The following is a 26,827-nucleotide window of genomic DNA, read 5'->3' on the forward strand; positions in this document are numbered from 1 at the left end:
GCCAACTTGACACAACTTTGGGAAGCATTGGAGTCAACATGGGCTAGTATCCCTGTGGAATGCTTTCGACACCTTGTAGAGTAGATGCTCCGAGGAATTGAGGCTGTTCTGAAGGCAAAATGAGGTGCAACTCACTATTAGGGTTTTGTAGTGTATGTCTATGTTTATACACAAAAGTATTAGTGCCCACCACTGCTTCCTCTATTTACATCACTGTTTCATCTGGGTCATAAGTAAATTATGTGTAATCCTAAATTATTTGGAGTAAATGAATGATCTATTATTTTCCAAATCGTTTGTAGGCTATTCTGCAGACAACAGTGACACCTGGCAGAATTTCTGAAGAACTTCATCAAGCACCACTTTTGAGTGAGAGACTTTTTAAGAAGATTGAACATTTTGATTAAATTCTATTTTCTACCAAAATCCTTGTCTATGGGTTTTCACAGATTTAATTTCAGAATATCATGGCGATAGTTAGGCTACTCAAATCCATCATACTTACTTCAGCAACTGAGCAGAATTGATGATCTCAAACACATATAGTAATGACAAAGTACACTTTCACGGCAAGGTTGCAGGTGTTCACATATATATATAATTATTCATTTTTTAAACCTTATTGATCCACATCATGATAGATATTTTTGGTAGGATTTATTAATTATTATAGAGTTACAATAATGTAGGAACTAAATTGGGTGCTTATGTTTCTAGTGGGATGTGTTGGTGTTGCACCTTACATGCAAAAAGCGCTCAAGAAGACTGCCATGAAATTTGACTAGTTTGCCAATTTATGAAATTTCATCCGAGAACTATATACATTTAAACGTTATTTTCTGTAAGTAGTTTTCTATTTACTGCCACCCGTTGTATACTATTTGCGTAACGTTATATGAATGGCAAATGTTAAAGTATTGATGGTCCAGAAATGATCTTTTGAAAAAGTCACATGACCTAACGTTAGCTATTATTAGCAGAATTAGCATCCATCTTTCATCATGAATGTTAACTATCCTAACTAGCTACTTTCCACATTATTTTACTAGATAGCCGGATACAACCAATTTGCAGTGTTTTTATGTAGTTGGCAAGTATGTGAGTTTACTGAAGGTTAGCCCAGGCCGGCAGATGGCGATATTGAGTCGTTTCATCTTACCGTCCAAAGGGACTGCATGCAGTCGGCTATACACTCATATCCCCTGTGGACCAGTTTGTTTTATCTACATTATTCATTCAGGGTGAAAATGCTTCGACTTACTCCTTAAAAAGATTTTAATGGAGAAGGCGGAAAGAAATAGCTGGCTAGCTAGTTTTATATTTCGGTAATTTATTCCAAATAAATTTCAGAATTCCCCAAAAATGTTTATGAAGCTAGCTAGCTACGCTTTATAGGCTCCCCACTGAGTCGGCCACTTTGAACATCATATTGCCATTGGCCACCGCTAAAATCTTTAATTTATAATATTATATAATTTTTTTGCTTGCAAGCTAGCATTGTAATTTTTTCTCGAATGCCGAAAAATGCAGCGTTGATTACATTTGACACTTCGCGGCCACCGACGTTTGACACGTCACTACTGTTTGCATTGAATTGTGGGTCATATCAACCCCAATCACTTAAGATGGCAACCCATATCACTTAAGATGGCAACCAAATTGCATCCAGTTTCAACTGGGTTTCCCCCGAGGGAAAGTAGCTAGTGCGAGGGTTGAGGGGGTAAAAATAACATTATTGTACCGCAGCCCAAGAGTAAACCGACTCCTACAACCTGATTGGCAGAACGTGATATGCAACATCCAAGACTGGCATTTAAACTCTAGCATAGTGGTGTAAAATGGTGTTTCATAAAGAAATGATGCACATATTTCCCACCTTCTTGCCATTAAATCCAGTTAAGGAGGGAAATTATGCCTTTGCAGCCTGAATGGAGAATGTTTTGTGTACGAACCAGTCCATGGGGATACAAGTTTATAGCCGGCTGCATGTAGTCCCTTTGGACGGTAAGATCAAACGATTCAATATTGCCATCTACTGGCCTCTGGGCTATCTGGAGGTAAGAAGATGCACTGGGTTGCTAGCCGGGTAAAAAATGGCTCAATGTTAGCTAGCTACATTGAACTATTACAAATTGTAAAGAAAATTATATTTGCTATAGTATGGGAACTTGTGTTTCTCTGCTAACATCAAGCCAATCAACTATTTTTTACTGTACTTCAGAGGTTTCTGTCCCTAATGATTTTTATTGACCTCTGATCTATATTTCTGACTCATTGCTTTGCCAGGGTCCTGAGTGGAGTAGACATGGCTGACCAGGAAACTGGGACCAATGGGCTGGGTAAGAGGGCTGCAGCAGGTGCTGCGGTTTTCAAAGTGCGTGAGGCTGCAATGGCGATTCTTCAAAACGAATCTACTGGTAACCTGAAAGTACAAAAACGGATTGCCCCATCGACTCCTTTAATTGTACCCGATCCTTCCCTGAAGCCGTACAAGCGGCCACCCATTCTGCTATTGCCACCTTCGTACAGCGCCAATCCAGTTGGAGGATTTACCTGTGAGGTGTGCGGCCAGAACTTCTTCTCTTTTCCTCAGATGGTGAGACACAAACAGTTCCATGACGAAGAAAGGCCCTTTCCCTGTGGTGTGTGTGGGAAACGTTTCCTGAGCCGCAGCCACTACACTGAGCACCAGCGGGTTCACACTGGGGAGCGCCCCTTTCCCTGCGACCAGTGTGAGCGCTCGTTCACCACACACCACAACCTGAAACGTCACCAAACCATCCATGCCAAAGAAGAGGCGTACCGCTGCCGGAAATGTGGGGTGCTCTTCTGCCAGCGTCACGAGTACCCCAGGGGCATACCCAGACCCGACCTCGAGCCTCGACCTGGGTTTGAGTCCACGTCCACGTCCACGATGCAACCAACACCTCCCATTCAGGTCACACTCACACCCAAGCAGCTTAAGAAGCTCAACAAGAAGCTCAACAAGAAGCTTAATAAGAAGAGCCATGATCTCTCAACTAAACATGATCATTCTAAAAAGAAGAAAAAGAGGAGTAGAGTCAAACATCCAGGCCCAGCAGAGAAAGTTAATTATGTGCGTCAAGAGGAACTTTGGCCTGTGTTGTTAACTAAAGGAGAAAAATTGCAAAAAGTTGCTTATGACATTGAGGTTCTTATATGATCCCAAATGATGATAAAATAAATGGGATAATTAGTCCGATCATGATTTAAAAAAATATGTTTGTTTTGTTTCATCTCCACCGATGTGGACGCTGTTTCAGAAAGGAGTTATACCATGAAACACTTGTTTTGTTTCATCTCCACCGATGTGGACGCTGTTTCAGAAAGGAGTTATACCATGAAACACTTGTTTTGCCTCGCATCATGATTTTGGTATTTATTCCTTCATGAGTTTGAGAAAATAACTTTCCACAATTGATCATGATTTTGAAACATTCTGTCAAGCATTTCAAGTGATTAACTGTCCTCTGAAATGTTATGGTTTTGCTTTTGAGATCTTGACTATTTTTTTGTATTAGAATAGAATATATACATTTTTGAGTTATGATTCATTCAGTTCTTTTGATCCATTGCCATGTAAGGGCTAGTGTCCATGCATTATTAAATGACATGCTATTAAACTAGTTAACTCCTCTGATGTGGCACATCAAAATGTATTCATCTGCTTTTTAGATTATGTTCAAAAAGGCCTGTAGGGTTTCTCTCTGGGCCTTAACCATTGAGTTGTCCAGAAATTGAACTTCACCAATTTATGTACGCATAAATAATCAGATGCATTGCTGTTGATTAATTACTAAATGTACCTGTCATAAGAACAAGTGAATCCCTATATCTGTAGTCTGTGTAATGTGGACAGTGTTGTTAAATTTGTGTAGCAAAGTCTATGTATGTCGAAATGATACGTCTCCAGTTGAATTCTGCATAACTACCTCAGGCTGATTGTAAATGTATTTTTTAATTGATAATAGGATTACTTACACATTTATTGCGTTTGTCTTTATTATTGACACTTTCCAGGTATTTGTTTTTTATGTCACAAGAAACTCATTTTAAAGTGAATGTAAGCATGCCTAGAAATATATTGATTCACTTGGCTTTAAGTATTGCAGCTAACATCCAAATACCTAACCTTAACTGTAAAGTCCTTTTGTATCAGGCTCTGTATTACAGCAGCCGTGTATCACTTATCTTGATGACACTTATCTTCACTATTAGAATATGTTAATAAAGGTAGAATCTGAAATGAAGTAGGTGCAGAACGTAAACCTCAAAGTGGGTCAATTTCCGCAACAACTAAGAGCTTTGAAGCGCACAGCTCAACTTCTCCCATGTTTGGTCCCATGGCTAACACACAGTAACAGCGTGATGCGAACCCCTGTCCATGCTGTGTGTGACTGAGAAGAAGTCTTGCATCTCGCACAATATCTGCGTTGCAACGTCATTTCGCTGAGTCTATGTTTAAAGAGGCACGCGTCTGCTCCATATGTTATCCTTGTTTTACAACAAGAGGTAAACACTAAAATCTGCTTGTGTAAACATGACAATCTAGGGCCCCATGTTGACTCCTATCTCTGATGTAAATATTGGTTAGACTGAATTTAGATTGTCGTTATAGTTACCTTCAGAAACCGCAGATATTGTCATTCTAATCTGATATTCCCTGGTCTACCACCGCCACAGTAGAGTTATTACTTTACTCACTACTTAGATTTTTTGCTAATCAATTTTGATCTGTATAAACTTTGTTCTGTAAGGATTATCTGGGACAAAGCCCTGCCCCTTGAAAGCGTTTGCAAATACATGATATTGAGGGAGTTATATTAATATGAGTCTTAGTGCACCGGTCTATGGCCCTCGACGGGAACGGGCAAAAGCGGTGAGTGAAGGGCAACCTTTCAAATCTAACAGTAATTGGTCTCATGGTCATGACGTCAACTAGGCAGAACGTTATTTAGGTCAGAAACATACTTCTATTTTCCATAAAGTATGTTAGAATTTTCAAACTAGTTTTCATTGGGATGGCAGATAAAGTGTTTTTATCAAAAGTAACCACTTTTGCATGTGAACACGGAATCCTACTCATTACTCCACGTATTTAATCTTGCCTAGGTTTCGCTGTGGGTTTTGAACGGGCACTTCACCTGGCTCACGCCCGGGTGGTAGCCCGGTTCCAAAACGAATGCTATCATTTTTCACCAGTGCAATTTCCACCGGGGTAACCGGGGCCAGATAATCGAATCCCGTCATTGGTAGGCACCGCACATTTTTTGGCGTATACATCCCATTGGTCGCATAATATCGGTAACATTATGTACCCTTTGTGATTGGGTATAGACAAGAGTCAGCCACCTCTGAACAAGTGCAGTTGATTTGTTAGCTATCTGTATCGGAGCAACCGACTACAATCATTGGCTGATTCCTCCAAAACGACGCAGTTGATTGGTTAATCCATTCGTAGAGTATCACTGGCTGCATGCATGGCTGAAGCGACTGCTGCTGATGCTGTGACCTGGAGTTTGGTGTCAGCATCAGGACCGAGAGTGCGTGAAGTACATTATAGTGTCAAGTGGCTACAGAGAGAATAAACGGACGCGTAGACCCATTTTACACAACAGCTAGTTGACGGGTTGGTTTGAAGGTAAGACCCATTATTTTCCTCAAAACAATTAAAGCAAGTGAAGTGTGGAATAATGAGTCTCGTTGAACGTGGGGCTCGGCTGGCTATCCAGCCACTAGCTATTTTATTATCTGATCATGTCTGATGATTGATAGGGAAAGCATGGTCAGTGAATTAATTTAATAGCAAATAGATCATGTTTTCAACTAAGCACAATAGTGGAGGTCTATAGTTACGACCTTTGCAAATACCAAGCGTAGTGTGAAAACTGCACTGCGGATCAGGACGAAGCAGGATTTGGAATGCACTGCTAGCCTTGCTAGCTAGCTACATGTGAGTTGGTCCTTGTAAACTAGCATTCAAATAGTTTTTTTTAAATTGCGAAATTACGTAAACATGTCAGTTTGTAGTAGATTATCTGGGCGAATTTATGATTTAGCCGACATTGATTTAGTAGATTGCCTGGTACTCACTCCATGATGTACACAGCTGCACCAGTGCCACTCACTGTCCTATCACTCAATACGCCATCTTTTACCTTTTACACGTTTAATTGGAACCAGTCTACTTGCTCCTATAATGGAATAAAACTGCTTATCATGCATTTTCCTTATCAAGGTCTGGTAATGCCCCTGCAGCAGGGTGCACAGATGTGTCAATCGTGATGCATTGTGTATCACTGCCATTGTCGGCATGCACAAAGAAAGAAGAGTGGTGGTCACGTCTGTTATTTCCATTGGAACTTATACATTTTAATGTGTAATGTTGCCTATTAGAACATACTTCCTCGTTAGTATTTCCCCACTGTCTTTCTAAGGTCCTGTGCATGGCGTGATGGGGTCCTTCAGCCGACAGGAGTTCTTCCATGAGCTTGCGGAGGGCTGTCTTCTGCCCACCGCTCAGCAGGGCCTGGAGCAGGTCTGGCAGCTTCTGGTCATCTGCCTTCTATGCCGACTTCTCTGGATTCTGGGTGAGATTTTGCATTTCTTTGCGTGAAATGTGACTTTTGGAATATAACAGAGCTCCTGGTAACGACAGAACATGATGAGTCATAGGAGAGTGATTTTGATTATGACATTTGAGAAATTATATAGAACTGAATAATTACATGCATGTTCTACTACTACATGTTCTCATTCTCTTCTGTGTGTGCTGTTGTTTTTGTTGTCTTGTTCCCCTGGTCAGGCCTCCCCTCTTATGTGAAACACCTGAGCACCGTGGCAGGAGGGTTCTACACCCTGTACCTGTTCTTTGAGCTCCACATGGTGTGGGTGGTGCTCCTCAGTCTACTATGCTACCTCATCCTCTTCCTCTGTCGGCACTCCAGTAACCGGGCCACCTTCCTCTCCATCACCGTCCTCATCTACCTGCTCATGGGGTAGGTAGATCTGTTACCAGGTAACATCAGATGCCTGTTTGAGTAAAGAGAATAGATGATAAACAGCCAGTGATCAAATCCCTCAAAGTGCATTGAAAATGGTTGTCTAATCAGTCTACTCTCCCCTGTTCCTTCCAGAGAGATGCATATGATGGACACCACCACCTGGCACAAAATGAGAGGTTGATACTTACACTCAGTGTGAATATACACTACAAACCAGGAGTTTGAACCGGTTTATATTTTTTCAAGGAACAGAATCAGAACCAGGAACGAAAGTGATCTATACTGTTCCGGCACAGAACCTTTATTTTAAAAGCATTGGAACCAGTTAATAGCGCTCTTTTACATTCCGGGAATTTTTCCCCAGTCCCACAAAAAAAACGCAACAAGACACCTATGCAAAGCCCCCCTCTGCCAATCAGAAAATTCTTCCAGTGTGCCTGCCAGCTGAAACTCTTTGCCAGTGTTTATTTATTTATTTTATTTTTTATTTCACCTTTATTTAACCAGGTAGGCAAATTGAGAACACGTTCTCATTTACAATTGCGACCTGGCCAAGATAAAGCAAAGCAGTTCGACACATACAACAACACATAGTTACACATGGAGTAAAACAAACATACAGTCAATAATACAGTGAAAATAAGTCTATATACAATCTATATACAATACATATACAATACAGTGTGTGTAGGCTAACTGCACCTCCCCCTCCAAAGCATAGCTGTAGCCTACAGATGTTACAAGCGAGATTCAGGAGGAGAGAGATTTTTAATTAGAGAATCATTTATTAACTTTTTTTAGTGATAGTTAGGAATACTATAGTTATCACATTGGCTTTATTAACTACAAAAAGGTAAGATGTGTTTTTAATTCTGGTGCCGCTTTGCACATACAAGCTTGTTAGCTAGCTAACTTCTCTTGTCCAACATTAGGCCAACTCTGAAGTTCAAAGACTTTCAAAGTTCCTCCATAGAAGTCACTCCTCCGTAGGTATAATTCTGTGGGTCTAATTCAGATAATGCATGTCTTTACAAGATGCCCAGCGCTTCAAGCCAAACTTCCTCCTCCACCCTCTCTCGCTCTTTCCCCACCTGCAAAATGTAAGTTGCATTTTGCACCCTACACTTGTCTTTCCATCACGCATATAAAACAACTCACTGAGCTATAGCTTGCTCGCATGATTGGTGAAGTGATTTAATGTCGCGCTAAATGAAAAAAATAAAGAGATTTCAGAGGTTTAAAAAGTAACAGAAAGGAACGATATAAACTGTTACTTTTTTTGGTTCGAACCGGTTCAGATCTTTATTTTGCTGGTCGGAACGAGAGAGAAAAAATTATCCTGTTCAAAACGAAACGATACAAAAATATTTTGGTTCCAACCCCTGCTACAAACAATGTTTTCACCGTATTAATGAAAACATTTACAGTTGAAGTCGGAAGTTTACATGCACCTTAGTCAAATACATTTAAACTCAGTTTTTCACAATTCCTGACATTTAATTCTAGTAAAAAATTCCCAGTCTATGGTCAGTTAGGATCACCACTTTATTTTAAGAATGTGAAATGTCAGAATAATAGTAGAGAGAAAGATTTATTTCAGCTTTTATTTCTTTCATCACATTCCCAGTGGGTCAGAAGTTTACATACACTCAATTAGTATTTGGTAGCATTGCCTTTAAATTGTTTAACTTGGGTCAAACGTTTTGGGTAGCCTTTCACAAGCTTCCCACAATAAGTTGGGTGAATTTTGAACCATTCCTCCTGACAAAGCTGGTGTAGCCTCCTTGCTCGCACACGCTTTTTCAGTTCTGCCCACAAATTTTCTATGGGATTGAGGTCAGGGCTTTGTGATGGCCACTCCAATACCTTGATTTTGTTGTCCTTAAGCCATTTTGCCACAACTTTGGAAGTATGCTTGGGGTCATTGTCCATTTGGAAGACCCATTTGCGACCAAGCTTTAACTTCCTGACTGATGTCTTAAGATGTTGCTTCAATATATCCACATAATTTTCCCTCCTCATGATCTATTTTGTGAAGTGCACCAGTCCCTCCTGCAGCAAAGCACCCCCACAACATGATGCTGCCACCCCCGTGCTTCACGGTTGGGATGGTGTTCTTCAGCTTGCAAGCCTCCCCCTTTTTCCTCCAAACGTAACGATGGTCATTATGGCCGAACAGTTCAATTTTTGTTTCATCCGACCAGAGGACATTTCTCCAAAAAGTACGATCTTTGTCTCCATGTGCAGTTGCAAACCGTAGTCTGGCTTTTTTATGGCGGTTTTGAAGCAGTGGCTTCTTCCTTACTGAGCGGCCTTTCAGGTTATGTCGATATAGGACTCATTTTACTGTGGCTATAGATACTTTTGTACCCGTTTCCTCCAGCATCTTCACAAATTCCTTTGCTGTTGTTCTGGGATTGAGTTGCACTTTTCGCACCAAGGTACGTTCATCTCTAGGAGACAGAACGCGTCTCATTCCTGAGCAGTATGATGGCTGCGTGGTCCCATGGTGTTTATACTTGCGTACTATTGTTTGTACAGATGAACGTGGTACCTTCAGGCGTTAGGAAATTGCTCCCAAGAATGAACCAGACTTGTGGTGGTCTACAATTTTTTCTGAGGTCTTGGCTTATTTCTTTTGATTTTCCCATGATGTCAAGCAAAGAGGCACTGAGTTTGAAGGTAGGCCTTGAAAAACATCCACAGGTACACCTCCAATTGACTCAAATTATGTCAATTAGCCTATCAGAAGCTTCTAAAGCCATAACATAATTTTCTGGAATTTTCCAAGCTGTTTAAAGGCACAGTCAACTTAGTGTATGTAAACTTCTGATCCACTGGAATTGTGATACAGTGAATTATAAGTGAAATAACCTGTCTGTAAACAATTGTTGGAACAATTACTTGTGTCACGCACAATGTAGACTTGCCAAAACTATAGTTTGTTAACAAGAAATTTGTGGAGTGGTTGAAAAACGAGTTTTAAGGACTCCAACCTAAGTGTATGTAAACTTCCAACTTCAACTGTAATTAATATTTGAAGACTCACTGCGGTATGTATCTGCAGGTTCCCAGATGGTGGTAGCAATGAAGGCCATTTCTCTGGCCTTTGACCTGGATCGAGGTGTGGTGACCAACGTGCCCTCTCCTGTGGAGTTCATGGGCTACATCTACTTCGTGGGAACTGTCATTTTCGGACCCTGGATCAGCTTCAACAGCTACAGAGAGGCTATAGAGGGCCGCAAGCTGGTGAGTTCAGCACTAAGTCTTGTCTTGGTATAGAGGTAAGGGTATCCTGGTTAAACCAGACTAAATGCTGTACTCACTAGTCTGGTTTAACTATGCTAGGATAAGGGGGGAACATGGGTGGAGGAAATAGAGAGAGAAAGATGGTATATAGATGTTTTCTTTTTCCTCAGAGCTTCTCCTGGATATGGAAAGTGTGTGTCAGCTGGGTGAAGAGCCAACTGTGTCTGGTCATCTCGAATTGTGTTGCTCCCTACCTTTTCCCTTACTTCATCCCTATCTATGGGGACAAGCTGCTACACAAGTACGTGGATTAGCTAACCTCTTAGTGCTGTTGTAATAATTTACTGTAGGTCAGAAAAAACATCCACAGACATTGATGTTTGTGATCGTCCAAAAAAAGTGCAATATAGGGGAGGGTGGGCTAAGTTGAGCCATTTTAGTAATAAAGCAGACGCTCCTATCCAGAGAGACTTAGAGCATCTATCTTAAGATAACTAGGTGGGACAACCACATATCACAGGCATGGAAAGTACATTTTTCCTCAATAATGTAGCTATCAGTAAAGTCCGAGCTAGAAGGGGGGGGTCAAGGTGAGGAGGAGCATTATTTTATTGAAATACTGTTTGAAGAGGTAGGGTTTCAGAAGATGGGCAGGGACTCTGCTGTCCTAGCTTCAGGGGGAATCTGGTTCCACCATTGAGGTGCCAGGACAGAGAAGAGCTTGGACTGGGCTGTGCGGGAGCTGCCCCCCCATGGGGTTGGGAGAGCCAAGGGACCTGAGGTGGCAGAACGGAGTCCTCGGGTTTGGGCGTAGGGTTTGAGCATAGCCTGAAGGTAGGGAGGGGCAGGTCCTCTTGCTGCTCCGTAGGCAAAAACCATGGTCTTGTAGTGGATGTGAGCTTCACCTGGAAGCCAGTGGAGTGTGCGGAGGAGCAGGGTAACATGAGAGAACTTGGAAAGGTTGAACACCAGGCGGGCTGCTGCGTTCTGGATAAGTTGCAGGGGTTTGATGGCACAAGCGGGGAGCCCAGTCAACAGCGAGTTGCAGTAGTCCAGACGGGAAAGGACAAGTGCCTGGATTAGGACCTGCGCCACTTCCTGTGTGAGATAGGGTCGTACTCTACGGATGTTGTAGAGCATGAACCTGCAGGAGCTTGTCACTGCTTTGATGTTTGAAGAGAACTACAGGGTGTTGTGCAGGTCACGCCAAGGTCCTTTGCACTCTGGGAAGGTGACACTGGAGTTGTCAACCATGATGGAGAGGTCTTTGAGCAGGCAGGCCTTCCCCGGGAGGAAGAGCAGTTCCGTCTTGTTGAGCTTGAGGTACGACATCCAAGTGGAGATATCTGTCAGGCACACAGAGATGCATGTCGCCATCTGGGTGTCAGAAGGGGGGAAGGAGAAAAGGAGTTGAGTGTGTCTGCATAGGAATGATAGAAGAGACCATGTGAGGATATGATGGAGATGAGTAACTTGGTGTATAGCGAGAAGAGTAGAGGGCCTTGAACCAAGCACTGGGGGACACCAGTAGTGAGAGTATGTGGTGCAGACACAGATCCTCTCCACATCACCTGGTAGAGTGGCCTGCCAGGTAGAATGCAATCAAAGAGTGTGCATAGCCTGAGATGCCCAGCCCTGAGAGGAGGATCTGATGGTTCAAGGGGACAGGCTGCTATGCAAGTGAGTGGATTAGCTAACCTCTTAGTGCTGTTGTAATGATTTACTGTAGGTCAGAAATAGCATCCACAGAAATTGGTGTTTGTGATCGTCCAAAAAAAGTGCAATATAGGGGAGGGGGGGCTAAGTTGAGCCATTTTAGTAATTTAGCTAGAAAGATGAGAACAGAGGAGAGAGAGTCAGCTTTGGCAGTGCGGAGAGCCTCCGGGACACAGAAAAGAGCAGTCTCAGTTGAGTGACCCGTCTTGAAGCCTGACTGGTTAGGGTCAAGAAGATCGTTCTGAGAGAGATAACGAGAGAGTTGATCAGAGACAGCACGCTCAAGTATTTTGGAAAGAAAAGAAAGAAGGGATACAGGTCTATAGTTTTTGATGTCAGATATGTTGAGTGTTGGTTTCTTGAGGTGTGGAGCAACTCAGGCCATTTTGAAGTCAGAGGGGACATAGCCAGTGGTCAGGGATGAGTTGATGAGGGAAGTGAGGAATGGGAGAAGATCTCCAGAGATGGTCTTGGGAAGGGAGGAGCGGATGGGGTAGAGCAGGCAGGTTGTCAGGCAGCCAGAGCTCACTAGTCGCAGAATGTGATCTGGAGAGAGAGGGGAGAAAGAGGTCAAGGCATAGGGTAGTTCTGTGTGAGTGAGATCAGTGGACTCAATAGGCTGAGTGAATGAGTAGCGGATGTCGTCAACCATTTTTTTCTTTTATGATTGACAAAGTCGTCCGCGGGGAGGGGTGGAGGATTCAGAAGGGAGGAGAAGGTGGAAAAGAGTTTCCTAGGGTTCGAGGCAGAAGCTTGAAATTTAGAGTGATAGAAAGTGGCTTTAGCAGCAGATACAGAGGAAGAGAAGGTGGAAAGGGAGTGAAAGGATGATAGGTCCTCCAGAAGTTTAGTTCTCTCCATTTTCGCTCAGCTGCCTTCAGCCCTTTCTGTAAGCTCGCAAGGAGTCACTCAGTAACGGAGCAGGAGGGGAAGGCTGAGCCAGGCCGGGAGGAAAGGGGACAGAGTGAGTCATAGGACGCGTAAAGGGTGGAGAGTAGGGTCGAAGAGGCAGAATCAGGAGACAGGAGGTAGAAGGATTTAGCAGAAGGGAGAGATGATAGGATCGTGGGAGAGAGAAGATTGCAACGGCGCATTGTCATCTGGGTAGGGGCTGAGTGGTTCGGGTTGGACGAAAGGGAGATAGAAAAGGAAACAAAGTAGTGATCAGAGACCTGGAGGGGGGTTACAGTGAGATTACTAGGTGAGCAGCCTCTAGTAAAGATGAGGTCAAGCGTATTGCCTGCCTTGTGAGTTGGAAGGGGATTGGGAAACGGTGAGGGGAAAGAGAGAGTTGGAAAGAAATGAATCGAAGGCACACGTCGGGAGGTTGAAGTTGCCAAGCACAAAGAGTAGTGAGCCATCGTCGGGAAACCAGCTTATCAAGGTGTCAAGCTCACTGAGAAACTCTCCAAGGGCACCAGGTGGGTGATAGATGACAATAATGTTAAGCTTGAGTGGACAATTGACAGTGACAGCATGGAATTCCAATGAGGAGATGGACAGGTGAGAGATCTCCACTAAGGAGAAATGAGTAGACCTGTGCCACCACCACGACGATCAGATGCTCTCAGACTATGAAAGAAAACAGTCAGATGAAAAAAGAGCAGCTAGAGTAGCAGTGTTCTCTGGTGTTAATTATATCTCTGTCAGTGCCAACAAGTCAAGGGACTGAAGGGCAGCATGGGCTGAGATGAACTCAGTGTACTTCACAGCAGATTGGCAGTTCCAAACGCTGCCAGAGACCCGGAATTCCACATGGGTTGTGGGCGCAGGGTACACTAAATTAGAAATGTTGCAGCCAAGGGGTGGGGAGCGTCTGTAACGCCTACAGTGAGAGGTGCGAACAGGTATAGAAAACATGCACAGTTGACAAAGCTAAGATACTCCGGTGAGAGAGTGGTGTGGAGCTTTCCTCTCTTTCCTTTCTCGAATAACTCCACAGAACAACTCGGCAAAACAGTCTTTGTTTCAGCGACGGTCTTAGTTTTGTGACAAAACCGCCACTTACAGCTGCCGCTGGGAAACCAGGGTATTTTATTAGGATCCCCTTAGCTGTTGCAAAAGCAGCAGCTACTCTTCCTGGGGTCCACACAAAACATTAAATAATACAGAACCTTAATAGACAGCTCAAGGACAGAACTACATCAATTTAAAAAAGGGAGACTAAATAACTAACAATAATTGCTAATTGCCTAGCAGAGGTGGAGAGCACGCCTCCGTGTACTGATTGCTGATTGCCTAGGAGAGGTGAAACCACACCCCCTCCAATATAGCCACTGATTACCAAAACAAGTCACAAATTGCCCTGCCTCTTAATCCTGGTTGTGTCAAAAACTATCTGCAAATGATGAGCAGTCAGCAGTTCACACACCAAGTAGGCTACTGGGAAAACAGGCAGCAGTTCACACACCAAGTAGGCTACTGGGAAAACAGGCAGCAGTTCACACACCAAGTAGGCTACTGGGAAAACAGGCAGCAGTTCACACACCAAGTAGGCTACTGGGGAAACAGGCAGCAGTTCACACACCAAGTAGGCCACTGTGAAAACAGGCAGCAGTTCACACTCCAAGTAGGCTACTGGGAAAACAGGCAGCAGTTCACACACCAAGTAGGCTACTGGGAAAACAGGCAGCAGTTCACACACCAAGTAGGCCACTGTGAAAACAGGCAGCACTTAAAGTAGATGGCCCTAGCTAGCAAAAAGACAGTACTAGACCAAAACAGACAAAGACAAAAAATATACACTGCTCAAAAAAAGAAAGGGAACACTAAAATAACACATCCTAGATCTGAATGAATGAAATATTCTTATTAAATACTTTTTTCTTTACATAGTTGAATGTGCTGACAACAAAATCACACAAAAATGATCAATGAAAATCAAATTTATCAACCCATGGAGGTCTGGATTTGGAGTCACACTCAAAGTGGAAAACCACACTACAGGCTGATCCAACTTTGATGTAATGTCCTTAAAACAAGTCAAAATGAGGCTCAGTAGTGTGTGTGTCCTCCATGTGCCTGTATGACCCTACAACGCCTGGGCATGCTCCTGATGAGGTGGCGGATGGTCTCCTGAGGGATCTCCTCCCAGACCTGGACTAAAGCATCCGCCAACTCCTGGACAGTCTGTGGTGCAACGTGGCATTGGTGAATGGAGCGAGACATGAAATCCCAGATGTGCTCAATTGGATTCAGGTCTGGGGAACGGGCGGGCCAGTCCATAGCATCAATGCCTTCCTCTTGCAGGAACTGCTGACACACTCCAGCCACATGAGGTCTAGCATTGTCTTGCATTAGGAGGAACCCAGGGCCAACCGCACCAGCATATGGTCTCGCAGGGGGTCTGAGGATCTCATCTCGGTACCTATGGCAGTCAGGCTACCTCTGGCGAGCACATGGAGGGATGTGCGGCCCCCCAAAGAAATGCCACCCCACACCATGACTGACCCACCGCCAAACCTGTCATGCTGGAGGATGTTGCAGGCAGCAGAACGTTCTCCACGGCGTCTCCAGACTCTGTCACGTCTGTCACATGTGCTCAGTGTGAACCTGCTTTCATCTGTGAAGAGCACAGGGCGCCAGTGGCGAATTTGCCAATCTTGGTGTTCTCTGGCAAATGCCAAATGTCCTGCACGGTGTTGGGCTGTAAGCACAACCCCCACCTGTGGACGTCGGGCCCTCATACCACCCTCATGGAGTCTGTTTCTGACCGTTTGAGCAGACACATGCACATTTGTGGCCTGCTGGAGGTCATTTTGCAGGGCTCTGGCAGTGCTCCATCTGCTCCTCCTTGCACAAAGGCGGTGGGTTGTTGCCCTCCTACGGCCTCCTCCACGTCTCCTGATGTACTGGCCTGTCTCCTGGTAGCGCCTCCGTGCTCTGGACACTACGCTGACAGACACAGCAAACCTTCTTGCCACAGCTCGCATTGATGTGCCATCCTGGATGAGCTGCACTACCTGAGCCACTTGTGTGGGTTGTAGACTCCGTCTCATGCTACCACTAGAGTGAAAGCACTGCCAGCATTCAAAAATGACCAAAACATCAGCCAGGAAGCATAGGAACTGAGAAGTGGTCTGTGGTCACCACCTGCAGAACCACTCCTTTATTGGGGGTGTCTTGCTAATTGCCTATAATTTCCACCTGTTGTCTATTCCATTTGCACAACAGCATGTGAAATGTATTGTCAATCAGTGTTGCTTCCTAAGTGGACAGTTTGATTTCACAGAAGTGTGATTGACTTGGAGTTACATTGTGTTGTTTAAGTGTTCCCTTTATTTTTTTGAGCAGTGTATATACTTATCACTCCTGGAGATATCAGGAGTCTTCTAGCTATAGAATGAACTGTATACCTGGAAATAATCAGAATACATTTAAACATTACAGTTTTGAAGCATAGCTTGTCCAAAAAAAGTGTTCTCTTGGCACAACTTAGCCGGGCTATGGGGTAAGTTAAAGTTGCCTACACATTTCTGTACTGAATGAAATATGGCCACTACCTTTTTACAACCATGTATATCTTTATTTCCCAAACACAATTCAACACAATCACAATCACTTTTTTTATTTTCAACATTTTAAGCATCTTTTAATAATAATAATAATACTTGGGGTATGTAGCGCTTTTCAAGGACCCAAAGTCGCTTTACAGTTATAAAAATGAAAATAAACAAAAAAAATAGAGAAGTCAAAACAAAACTTCAATAAAAAAACATGATTTAAGAGAGGGGTGCGCTCAAAGAAGGGAAAGAGTGTGATGTATCAGTGTATGGGGAGGGTTGGGATTTGGATACTCCGTTTAGGGTAAGGGTTTGGGTTAGGTGCTGCTCAGTATGTGTTTGTTAGGCGTAACACCTAACAAATACTTTGTATTTAAAAAAATATATACTTTTATCGTAGGTCAGGCCCTGTTGTTACCTCATGGGCCAGTGATAATGTCTTGCATTATGCCTGGGAAGAAAACACATCAATTTGCTCAACCTACCCCAAGGCAAACATTTATATATATACTGTATATATTATCCCACACAGCTACAAGGATGAACTTTCATGCTAGGTTTAGGACCTGATATTGAAGCATATAGAGACCCCAACTGATTTATAGAATAATCTTTAAAAGATCTACTTTGGTTTAGATACAAACATCATAAAACCTCTTAAACACAATAAATTAATTTGACTTGGTGAAAATCAGTTTTTTGGACCCAACTTGCTTACCACTTTGTCCATGTGGTTTCTTCCTTCACAGACTCCATGAAATGATGACATCTTCCTAAATATTTGGTCAAATTATTCATTTTGTGTATGGTTTCCTAGAAACAAGGGTGGCTCAATTTACCCCTTGGGCTCAACTAACCTTACTCTCCCCTAAATGTTTTTGTAGGAAAGCTATTTGAGTAATGTATTTCAGTAGTGTAATGGGCCGATTCTTATTTGTTTCTTTCTCTCCCTTTCAATAAATTGTCTTGTCTTGCCTGGGCTTTATCCCCAGCAAAACAAAACAGAAGATCAGGTAATTATTTATCTGATATTGTAACAGTCCTGACCTATTTATGTTAGTTTTTATGTGTTTATGGTCAGGGCATGTGTTTTGGGTGGGCAGTCTATGTTATCTGTTTCTATGTTGGTTTCGGTTTGCCTGGTATGGCTCTTGATTAGAGGCAGGTGGTTTGCATTTTCCTCTAATCAAGAGTCATATTTAGGTAGGGCATTCTCACTGTTTGTTTGTGGGTGATTGTCTCCTGTGATGTCTTCGTTGTGTTCGATGTTATTCACTATCGGGACTGTTTGGCTGTTCGTACGTTTCGATGTAACGTTCCTGTTCGTGAGTTTACGTTTGTCATGTGAGTTTATGTTCAGGTTCCGTTCTACGTCGTTTTTGTTATTTTGTAAGTTTTGAAAGTGTTTTGTTTTCGTGTCATCAGTTTTCGTATATATAATAAAGATGGCATATTTCCCTGACTCCGCATTTTGGTCCGAAGATCCTTCTCTCCTCACCTCATCTGAGGATGAGGAAAGCGACAGCTATTACAGAATCACCCACCAACAAAATGTGACCAAGCGGTATGGGAAAAATCGACGGAGCAACAAGGACTTCTGGACAGGGGAGGAGATCCTGTCTGGTAGAGGACCCTGGGCGCAAACTGGAGAATATCGCTGCTCTCGTGAGAAGAGTGAGGCAGCCACAGCCCAGGAGCGCTGGTATGAGGAGGCAGCTAGGAGACGTGGATGGAAGCCGGAGAATCAAGCTCGTAACCGGAATTATGAGGGGACTCGTCTTGCACGGAAGCCCGAAAAGCCCGTGAGTAACTCCCAAAAATTTCTTGGGGGGGGGCTAAAGGGTAGTGGGCTAAGGGCAGGTAGGAGACCTGCGCCCACTTCCCAGGCTAACCGTGGAGAGCGGGAGTACGGGCAGACACCGTGTTACGCAGTAGAGCGCACGGTGTCTCCTGTACGTGTGCATAGCCCAGTGCGGGTTATTCCACCTCCCCGCACTGGTAGGGCTAGATTGGGCATTGAGCCAGGTGTCATGAGGCCGGCTCAACGCGTCTGGTCTCCAGTGCGTCTCCTCGGGCCGGCATACATGGCACCTGCCTTACGCAGGGTTTCCCCGGTTCGCCTACACAGCCCGGTGCGGGTTATTCCACCTCCCCGTACTGGGCGGGCGACCGGGAGCATTCAACCAGGTAAGGTTGGGCAGGCTCAATGCTCAAGAGAGCCAGTACGCCTGCACGGTCCGGTATTTCCGGCGCCACCTCCCCGCCCCAGCCTAGTACCTACAGTGCCTATATTACGCACTAGGCTACCAGTGCATTTCCAGAGCCCTGTTCCTCCTCCACGCACTCTCCCTATAGTGCGTGTATCCAGTTCAGTGCCTCCAGTTCCGGCCCCACGCACTAAGCCACCTGTGCGTCTCCTAAGTCCTGTACACACTGTCACTTCTCCCCGTACTAGTCCTGAGGTGCGTGCCCTCAGCCAGGTGCCACCAGTGCCGGTACCACGCACCAGGTATAGAGTACGCTTTGAGAGTTCAGTGTGCCCTGTCCCTGCTCCACGCACTAGTAGGAAGGTGCTTATCATTAGCCCGGTGCCTCCAGTTCCGGCACCACGCACCAGGTCTACAGTGCGCCGTATCCGGCCAGAGCCATCCGTCTCCCCAGCGCCATCTGAGCCATCCGTCTCCCCAGCGCCATCTGAGCCATCCGTCTCCCCAGCGCCATCTGAGCCATCCGTCTCCCCAGCGCCATCTGAGCCATCCGTCTGCCAGGAGCCTGCAAAGCCGCCCGTCTGCCATGAGCCTGCAAAGCCGCCCGTCTGCCATGAGCCTACAGAGCCATCCGCCAGACAGGAGCCGCTAGAGCCGTCAGCCAGACAGGAGCCGCTAGAGCCGCCCGCCAGACAGGATCTGCCAGAGCCGCCAACCAGACAGGATCTGCCAGAGCCGCCAACCAGACAGGATCTGCCAGAGCCGCCAACCAGACAGGATCTGCCAGAGCCGCCAACCAGACAGGATCTGCCAGAGCCGCCAACCAGACAGGATCTGCCAGAGCCGCCAGAGAGCCATGAGCAGCCAGAGCCGTCAGAGAGCCATGAGCAGCCAGAGCCGTCAGAGCGCCATGAGCAGCCAGAGCCGTCAGAGCGCCATGAGCGTCGAGAGCCGTCAGAGCGCCATGAGCGTCGAGAGCCGTCAGAGCGCCATGAGCGTCGAGAGCCGTCAGCCTGCCATGAGCGTCGAGAGCCGTCAGTCTGCCATGAGCGTCGAGAGCCGTCAGCCTGCCATGAGCGTCGAGAGCCGTCAGCCTGCCATGAGCGTCGAGAGCCGTCAGCCTGCATGGACCTGCCAGAGCCGTCCAAACAGGACCTGCCAGAGTCCTTCAGCCGGGATCTGCCCCTTGTCCCGGTGTTGCCCCTTGTCCCGGTGTTGCCCCTTGTCCCGGTGCTGCCCCTTGTCCCGGTGCTGCCCCTTGTCCCGGTGCTGCCCCTTGTCCCGGTGCTGCCCCTTGTCCCGGTGCTGCCCCTTGTCCCGGTGCTGCCCCTTGTCCCGGTGCTGCCCCTTGTCCCGGTGCTGCCCCTTATTCCAGTGATGGTCCTTATCCTGGTGCTGCCCCTTGTTCTGGTGCTGCCCCTTGTCCCGGTGTTACCCCTTGTCCCGGTGCTGCCTCTTGTCCCGGTGCTAGCTGTTTATTTAGGGGAAGGTAGTGTTAGGGTGGTCAGTAGAAGGGGTAGAAAGAAGAGGGGAGTGACTATGGTGGTGCGGGGACAGCGTCCTGAACCGGAACCACCACCGTGGTCAACTGCCCACCCGGACCCCCCCCTGGACTTTGTGCTGGTGCGCCCGGCGTTCGCACCTTGGGGGGGGGGTACTGTAACAGTCCTGACCTATTTATGTTAGTTTTTATGTGTTTATGGTCAGGGCATGTGTTTTGGGTGGGCAGTCTATGTTATCTGTTTCTATGTTGGTTTCGGTTTGCCTGGTATGGCTCTTGATTAGAGGCAGGTGGTTTGCATTTTCCTCTAATCAAGAGTCATATTTAGGTAGGGCATTCTCACTGTTTGTTTGTGGGTGATTGTCTCCTGTGATGTCTTCGTTGTGTTCGATGTTATTCACTATCGGGACTGTTTGGCTGTTCGTACGTTTCGATGTAACGTTCCTGTTCGTGAGTTTACGTTTGTCATGTGAGTTTATGTTCAGGTTCCGTTCTACGTCGTTTTTGTTATTTTGTAAGTTTTGAAAGTGTTTTGTTTTCGTGTCATCAGTTTTCGTATATATAATAAAGATGGCATATTTCCCTGACTCCGCATTTTGGTCCGAAGATCCTTCTCTCCTCACCTCATCTGAGGATGAGGAAAGCGACAGCTATTACAGATATTATGATGATAGAATATCCCCCACCTGTCTTTGTAATTTATGTTGCATGTCCATTTCTAACTCAGCAGCTGTGTCACCTCCTCCCTGTCACCTGCATGTCTGTACACCAATCATTCCCCCAACCTTGTCTGTCTCTGCCCTGCCCACTCATGCCATGACACTTCAAAATGTGAGTCTGTATCAGTTAAATGTATGAAATAAAATGAAATGGTGATAAATTATTACAATTGTCCTTCAATTGTTTGCTGCACAGAGGTTCTGTGGCAAGGTACTGTATGTTTTTGCAATTTATATTAAAATAGAAAAGTTGGGGCCTCCCGGGTGGCGCAGTGGTCTAGGGCACTGCATCGCAGTGCTAACTGCGCCACCAGAGTCTCTGGGTTCGCCCCCAGGCTCTGTCGCAGCCGGCCGCGACCGGGAGGTCCGTGGGGCGACGCACAATTGGGCTAGCGTCGTCCGGGTTAGGGAGGGTTTGGCCGGCAGGGATTTCCTTGTCTCATCGTGCTCCAGCAACTCCTGTGGCGGGCTGGGCGCAGTGCGCGCTAACCAAGGGGGCCAGGTGCACGGTGTTTCCTCCGACACATTGGTGCGGCTGGCTTCCGGGTTGAAGGCGCGCTGTGTTAAAGAAGCAGTGCGGCTTGGTTGGGTTGTGCCTCGGAGGACGCATGGCTTTCGACCTTCGTCTCTCCCGAGCCCGTACGGGAGTTGTAGCGATGAGACAAGATAGTAATTACTAGCGATTGGATACCACGAAAATTGGGGAGAAAAGGGGATATAAATTTAAAAAATGTTTTAAAAAAATAGAAAAGTTGAATTGTTGATAAGTTTGATTTGAGGCTTTAATTGTGCCAAGTGTCTTCTAATCTAACCTTCTTTCATTGACCTTTAGCTGGCTCCTAGCCTACGAGAATGCACTCTCCTTCCACTTCAGCAACTACTTTGTGGGTTACCTGAGTGAGACCAGCACCACTCTGGCTGGAGCAGGTTTTACTGAAGAGAAAGACAACCTCAAATGGTTAGTGCATTGAAGCATCATGGTGACTAGGCTTGGCATAGACTTGCCATAAGTTAAATAGTTCGTCCCCCCCCCCCCCCCCCCTCCTAGTTCTCTTTCCCCCCCAAACAGTCCAACTGAAATGCCTGTGTTTTCTTCTCTAGGGATATGACTGTTGCTTGGCCCCTTCATGTGGAGTTCCCCAGATCTATGGTGGAGGTGGTCACCTCATGGAATCTGCCCATGTCCCGATGGCTCAATACCTGTAAGCTTTCTGTGAAATAGAACATATTTACAGCATTGTGAGCTTACATACAACAAATAACACAGCGTTTCTTTCCTCCTGTTTTCACAGTTGTCCTTCTACAATGGCATTTAAAGCAGTAAACACCCCCACTCAGTTGTCCTTCTACAATGACATTTAAAGCAGCAAACACCCCAACTCACTTGTCCTTCTACAATGACATTTAAAGCAGCAAACACCCCAACTCACTTGTCCTTCTACGATGACATTTAAAGCAGTAAACACCCCAACTCACTTGTCCTTCTATAATGACATTTAAAGCAGTAAACATCCCAACTCACTTGTCCTTCTACAATGACATTTAAAGCAGTAAACACCCCAACTCACTTGTCCTTCTATAATGACATTTAAAGCAGTAAACATCCCCACTCACTTGTCCTTCTATAATGACATTTAAAGCAGTAAACATCCCAACTCACTTGTCCTTCTATAATGACATTTAAAGCAGTAAACATCCCCACTCAGTTGTCCTTCTACAATGACATTTAAAGCAGTAAACATCCCCACTCAGTTGTCCTTCTACAATGACATTTAAAGCAGTAAACATCCCCACTCACGTGTCCTTCTACAATGACATTTAAAGCAGTAAACACCCCAACTCACTTGTCCTTCTACAATGACATTTAAAGCAGTAAACACCCCAACTCACTTGTCCTTCTATAATGACATTTAAAGCAGTAAACATCCCAACTCACTTGTCCTTCTATAATGACATTTAAAGCAGTAAACATCCCCACTCAGTTGTCCTTCTACAATGACATTTAAAGCAGTAAACATCCCCACTCACGTGTCCTTCTACGATGACATTTAAAGCAGTAAACATCCCCACTCAGTTGTCCTTCTACAATGACATTTAAAGCAGTAAACATCCCCACTCACGTGTCCTTCTACGATGACATTTAAAGCAGTAAACATCCCCACTCAGTTGTCCTTCTATAATGACATTTAAAGCAGTAAACATCCCAACTCACTTGTCCTTCTATAATGACATTTAAAGCAGTAAACACCCCAACTCACGTGTCCTTCTACGATGACATTTAAAGCAGTAAACATCCCCACTCAGTTGTCCTTCTATAATGACATTTAAAGCAGTAAACATCCCAACTCAGTTGTCCTTCTACAATGACATTTAAAGCAGTAAACATCCCCACTCACGTGTCCTTCTACGATGACATTTAAAGCAGTAAACACCCCAACTCACTTGTCCTTCTACGATGACATTTAAAGCAGTGAACACCCCAACTCACTTGTCCTCCTACAATGACATTTAAAGCAGTAAACACCCCAACTCAGTTGTCCTTCTACAATGACATTTAAAGCAGTAAACACCCCAACTCACTTGTCCTTCTACAATGACATTTAAAGCAGTAAACATCCCAACTCAGTTGTCCTTCTACAATGACATTTAAAGCAGTAAACATCCCAACTCACGTGTCCTTCTACGATGACATTTAAAGCAGTAAACATCCCCACTCAGTTGTCCTTCTACAATGACATTTAAAGCAGTAAACATCCCCACTCACGTGTCCTTCTACGATGACATTTAAAGCAGTAAACATCCCCACTCAGTTGTCCTTCTATAATGACATTTAAAGCAGTAAACATCCCAACTCACTTGTCCTTCTATAATGACATTTAAAGCAGTAAACACCCCAACTCACGTGTCCTTCTACGATGACATTTAAAGCAGTAAACATCCCCACTCACTTGTCCTTCTATAATGACATTTAAAGCAGTAAACATCCCAACTCAGTTGTCCTTCTACAATGACATTTAAAGCAGTAAACATCCCCACTCACGTGTCCTTCTACGATGACATTTAAAGCAGTAAACACCCCAACTCACTTGTCCTTCTACGATGACATTTAAAGCAGTAAACACCCCAACTCACTTGTCCTCCTACAATGACATTTAAAGCAGTAAACACCCCAACTCAGTTGTCCTTCTACAATGACATTTAAAGCAGTAAACACCCCAACTCACTTGTCCTTCTACGATGACATTTAAAGCAGTAAACATCCCAACTCACTTGTCCTTCTATAATGACATTTAAAGCAGTAAACATCCCAACTCAGTTGTCCTTCTACAATGACATTTAAAGCAGTAAACATCCCCACTCAGTTGCTCTTTTTGAACTGGAATACAAACTTGATCCCCTGAAAACTGTTTCTGTCTGATCACCCAGATGTTTTTACCAGTGCTCGCAACCTTGGAACCTTTCCAGCCATCCTAGTGACATACACAGCCAGTGCACTTCTACATGTGAGTATGCACAAGCAGGTGTGGGTGTGAGTATGAGTGTGTAAGAGATCGTTTCTTACCATTGTCTCCTTTGGCCTTTAGGGTCTGAGCTTCCACCTGGGTGCAGTACTACTGTCTCTCGCGTTCATTACATATATTGAGCATGGTAAGTCTGTAAAAGAAGTGGCTTGCTATAAATAAATAAAATGAAACGTTCAAATTTTATTTCAGTTACCCACTTTACCAGGGATAACATTATTTACATCTGGAGAATAACTTTAGGTGACATACAGAGTTTGTTTATTACTAATCAAGCAATAAACTTGGCTGTGGCACAATGCACAGCAAATGCTGAGTAGGCGTGATAGGATAAATCATTGTGACCTCTATTTGATCTGCCAGAGACTAATTTTGTTGCATACCCTCTGTTCCAGTTTTGCGGAAGAGACTGGCAGACATTTTAAACGCGTGTATTCTGTCAAAGAAATGTCAGCCAAACTGCACCCACAAGAACAAAAAGGTATGGTTTAATAAGAAATAAAAAGTGTTATTTATGCATAGTGATATTTTCTTGTGTAAAGTCTAAAGATTTTTCAGTGTTGGTCACATGCAAATGGACCATAAAACATTTCGCAATAACTCTTATATTGATGCCAAAAAATCCTCAATAAGAATGTTTGCATTACAGCATGATCTTTCTTCTCCTTCTCCCATCCACACAGGCCCTGTGGGTGCACATTGTTAATATAGCCTTCAGTGCCCTGGCAGTCTTCCACCTGGCATACCTGGGCTCTCTGTTCAACTCCAGTGTGGACTACATGGATGATGATGAGGAGGTAACTATTTACTGAATGGTTTTCAGCTATAAGATGGCCAAACTCTCATACATTACTCTGATTATGCAATGTCACGTAGCATCGTCAGATCTTTTAGAACAAAGCATTATGGTTGATTTGGGTATTTCAAACCCATGTCTGTTTTCTTCCTCTACAGAGTGGCGTGGCCAACCACACCATTCAGAAGTGGTCGGAGCTGAGCTGGGCCAGCCACTGGGTGACGTTTGGCTGCTGGGTGCTCTACCGCATCATCCTCTAGATGTGTGAGGGAGAGGGAGCGAGCGAGAGCTGGGGACAGAGAGACATATAGAGAAGGGAAGCAATAACAAGAGGAAATTAATGTGAGCCTGTTGAGGAAAGACCGGCTCTCTACTCCTGCACTGTGAAGTTGTATTGGACTGAAGAGTACACACAACCACCCTATGGACAGTATATTAACTATTTTCTCAATACCAACATACAGTGCTCAGGACACCACCTAAGAGACGAGGTCATCTACTTACTGTAACCTGCTGGTGACAAACTATTTTTGATAGTCTTGAAATAATGCTCCACTCTTCCTTAATCACATCGTTTTGTTTGAGTTGCTGCATTTGTCTACCCCTTGTGGCGAGATAGACCAACAGCAGATATGGATCAGACATCTCCATGCGATTCTCAATCAATACCCATCCTAGCATGACAGTGGTCAATCATTCACTCTCTTTGATGAACAACTAAGAACCCGTTCTCTAGTTTTCAGAAGTGATTCCGTAATACGCCATTAAAGTAATATTTTCCTTTTCCTCCATATTCGAAAGCTACATTTTGTTATTACACCCTACTTAGTTATTACATTTGTAGAGTATGTAAAACCCCTTTTTTTATGACCACACAAACCAGCATTATGAGAGCATATTTCCTTTGTGGATTTTAATAGAAAATTATGTTTTTATTTTTTATATTATTTTTTATTTATAGAAATAAGTGTACATTGCTGTTTGTGCATTTATACGATGTTTTTCATCCTAGTGTAATTTGAGACATTTTTTCAATTTTCCTGTTAATAACTATGTAACTGATATATCTACCACATCATTGTAGTTCAGTCAAAAATACAAAAGTATTTAATTGCTCAGTAAGGGTTTTTCATGTTGCTTTAAAGCTGATTATGAAAATGCATAACTTAAAATGAAGTTGCATCTGTAACCAAAGCCTTTGGTCATTTTCGACATGCTGCTCTTTTTAACATGCTTTTAAGGAAATGAATAATTCATGATGGAATACTTACTGCTCCTGAACACACTGGACATTGAAACCTACTGCTCATTTGGTTCATGTGATGAGGGCCAGTCCAGAAACAACAAGGACTTTTGTTTCCAGTTGGTTTCTGTTACACAACTGTGACTGGAAACTTACACAAACATATACTGTAATTTACTAGGCTGTCCCTTAGAATACAAGGTTCATTCAATGTACGTGTGCACAGTATTAGCAAACCACCTTTCACCACTGTCCTTTTGTCAAACTTTTACCTATATGTGTGATGCTACTGAGAGAGGTCTGTGATATTTTTTAATACATTTTCTATCAAACGGTAATCGCTGTCTA

The 26,827-nt window shown here is 44.3% G+C and overlaps 2 protein-coding genes across 6 annotated transcripts; both read left to right on the forward strand.

Annotated features, from left to right (window-relative positions):
- Window positions 1-731: 731 nt before the first annotated feature.
- On the forward strand, window positions 732-4,009 carry LOC129860779 (zinc finger protein 726-like). Its single transcript, XM_055931512.1, has 2 exons — window positions 732-841; window positions 2,287-4,009. Exon 2 carries the CDS (start codon window positions 2,306-2,308, stop codon window positions 3,182-3,184), a length of 879 nt encoding a protein of 292 aa, XP_055787487.1. The 5' UTR covers window positions 732-841; window positions 2,287-2,305; the 3' UTR covers window positions 3,185-4,009.
- A 1,479-nt stretch (window positions 4,010-5,488) lies between these two features.
- On the forward strand, window positions 5,489-26,817 carry LOC129860780 (protein-serine O-palmitoleoyltransferase porcupine-like). 5 transcript variants are annotated; one of them, XM_055931513.1, is made up of 15 exons: window positions 5,490-5,662; window positions 6,459-6,611; window positions 6,827-7,019; window positions 7,158-7,201; window positions 10,093-10,274; window positions 10,445-10,575; window positions 17,485-17,505; window positions 21,116-21,130; window positions 21,752-21,877; window positions 22,021-22,121; window positions 24,346-24,422; window positions 24,504-24,567; window positions 24,836-24,921; window positions 25,124-25,237; window positions 25,395-26,817. In XM_055931513.1, the coding sequence occupies exons 2-15, from the start codon at window positions 6,476-6,478 to the stop codon at window positions 25,494-25,496; spliced, it is 1,392 nt and encodes a 463-aa protein (XP_055787488.1). In that variant the 5' UTR covers window positions 5,490-5,662; window positions 6,459-6,475; the 3' UTR covers window positions 25,497-26,817. The 5 variants fall into 5 exon arrangements, with proteins under 5 accessions (XP_055787490.1, XP_055787491.1, XP_055787492.1 ...); XM_055931514.1 differs by lacking the exon at window positions 5,490-5,662 and adding an exon at window positions 5,761-5,974; XM_055931515.1 differs by lacking the exon at window positions 21,116-21,130 and having other exon boundaries at window positions 5,489-5,662.
- The last annotated feature ends 10 nt before the right edge of the window (window positions 26,818-26,827 follow it).

The sequence above is a fragment of the Salvelinus fontinalis genome, chromosome 8, assembly GCF_029448725.1.
Source record: "Salvelinus fontinalis isolate EN_2023a chromosome 8, ASM2944872v1, whole genome shotgun sequence".
Classification (NCBI taxonomy): Eukaryota; Metazoa; Chordata; class Actinopteri; order Salmoniformes; family Salmonidae; genus Salvelinus; species Salvelinus fontinalis.

What these genes read in the sequence shown, in the direction of transcription:
- LOC129860779 (XM_055931512.1), top strand. Translation starts at nt 2,306, where the DNA reads ATGGCTGACCAGGAAACTGGGACCAATGGGCTGGGTAAGAGGGCTGCA.
- LOC129860780 (XM_055931513.1), top strand. Translation starts at nt 6,476, where the DNA reads ATGGGGTCCTTCAGCCGACAGGAGTTCTTCCATGAGCTTGCGGAGGGC. An exon ending in CCGACTTCTCTGGATTCTGG is followed by an intron (nt 6,612 to 6,826) that starts GTGAGATTTTGC and finishes TCCCCTGGTCAG; the next exon opens with GCCTCCCCTCTTATGTGAAA. An exon ending in GAGAAAGACAACCTCAAATG is followed by an intron (nt 21,878 to 22,020) that starts GTTAGTGCATTG and finishes TTTCTTCTCTAG; the next exon opens with GGATATGACTGTTGCTTGGC.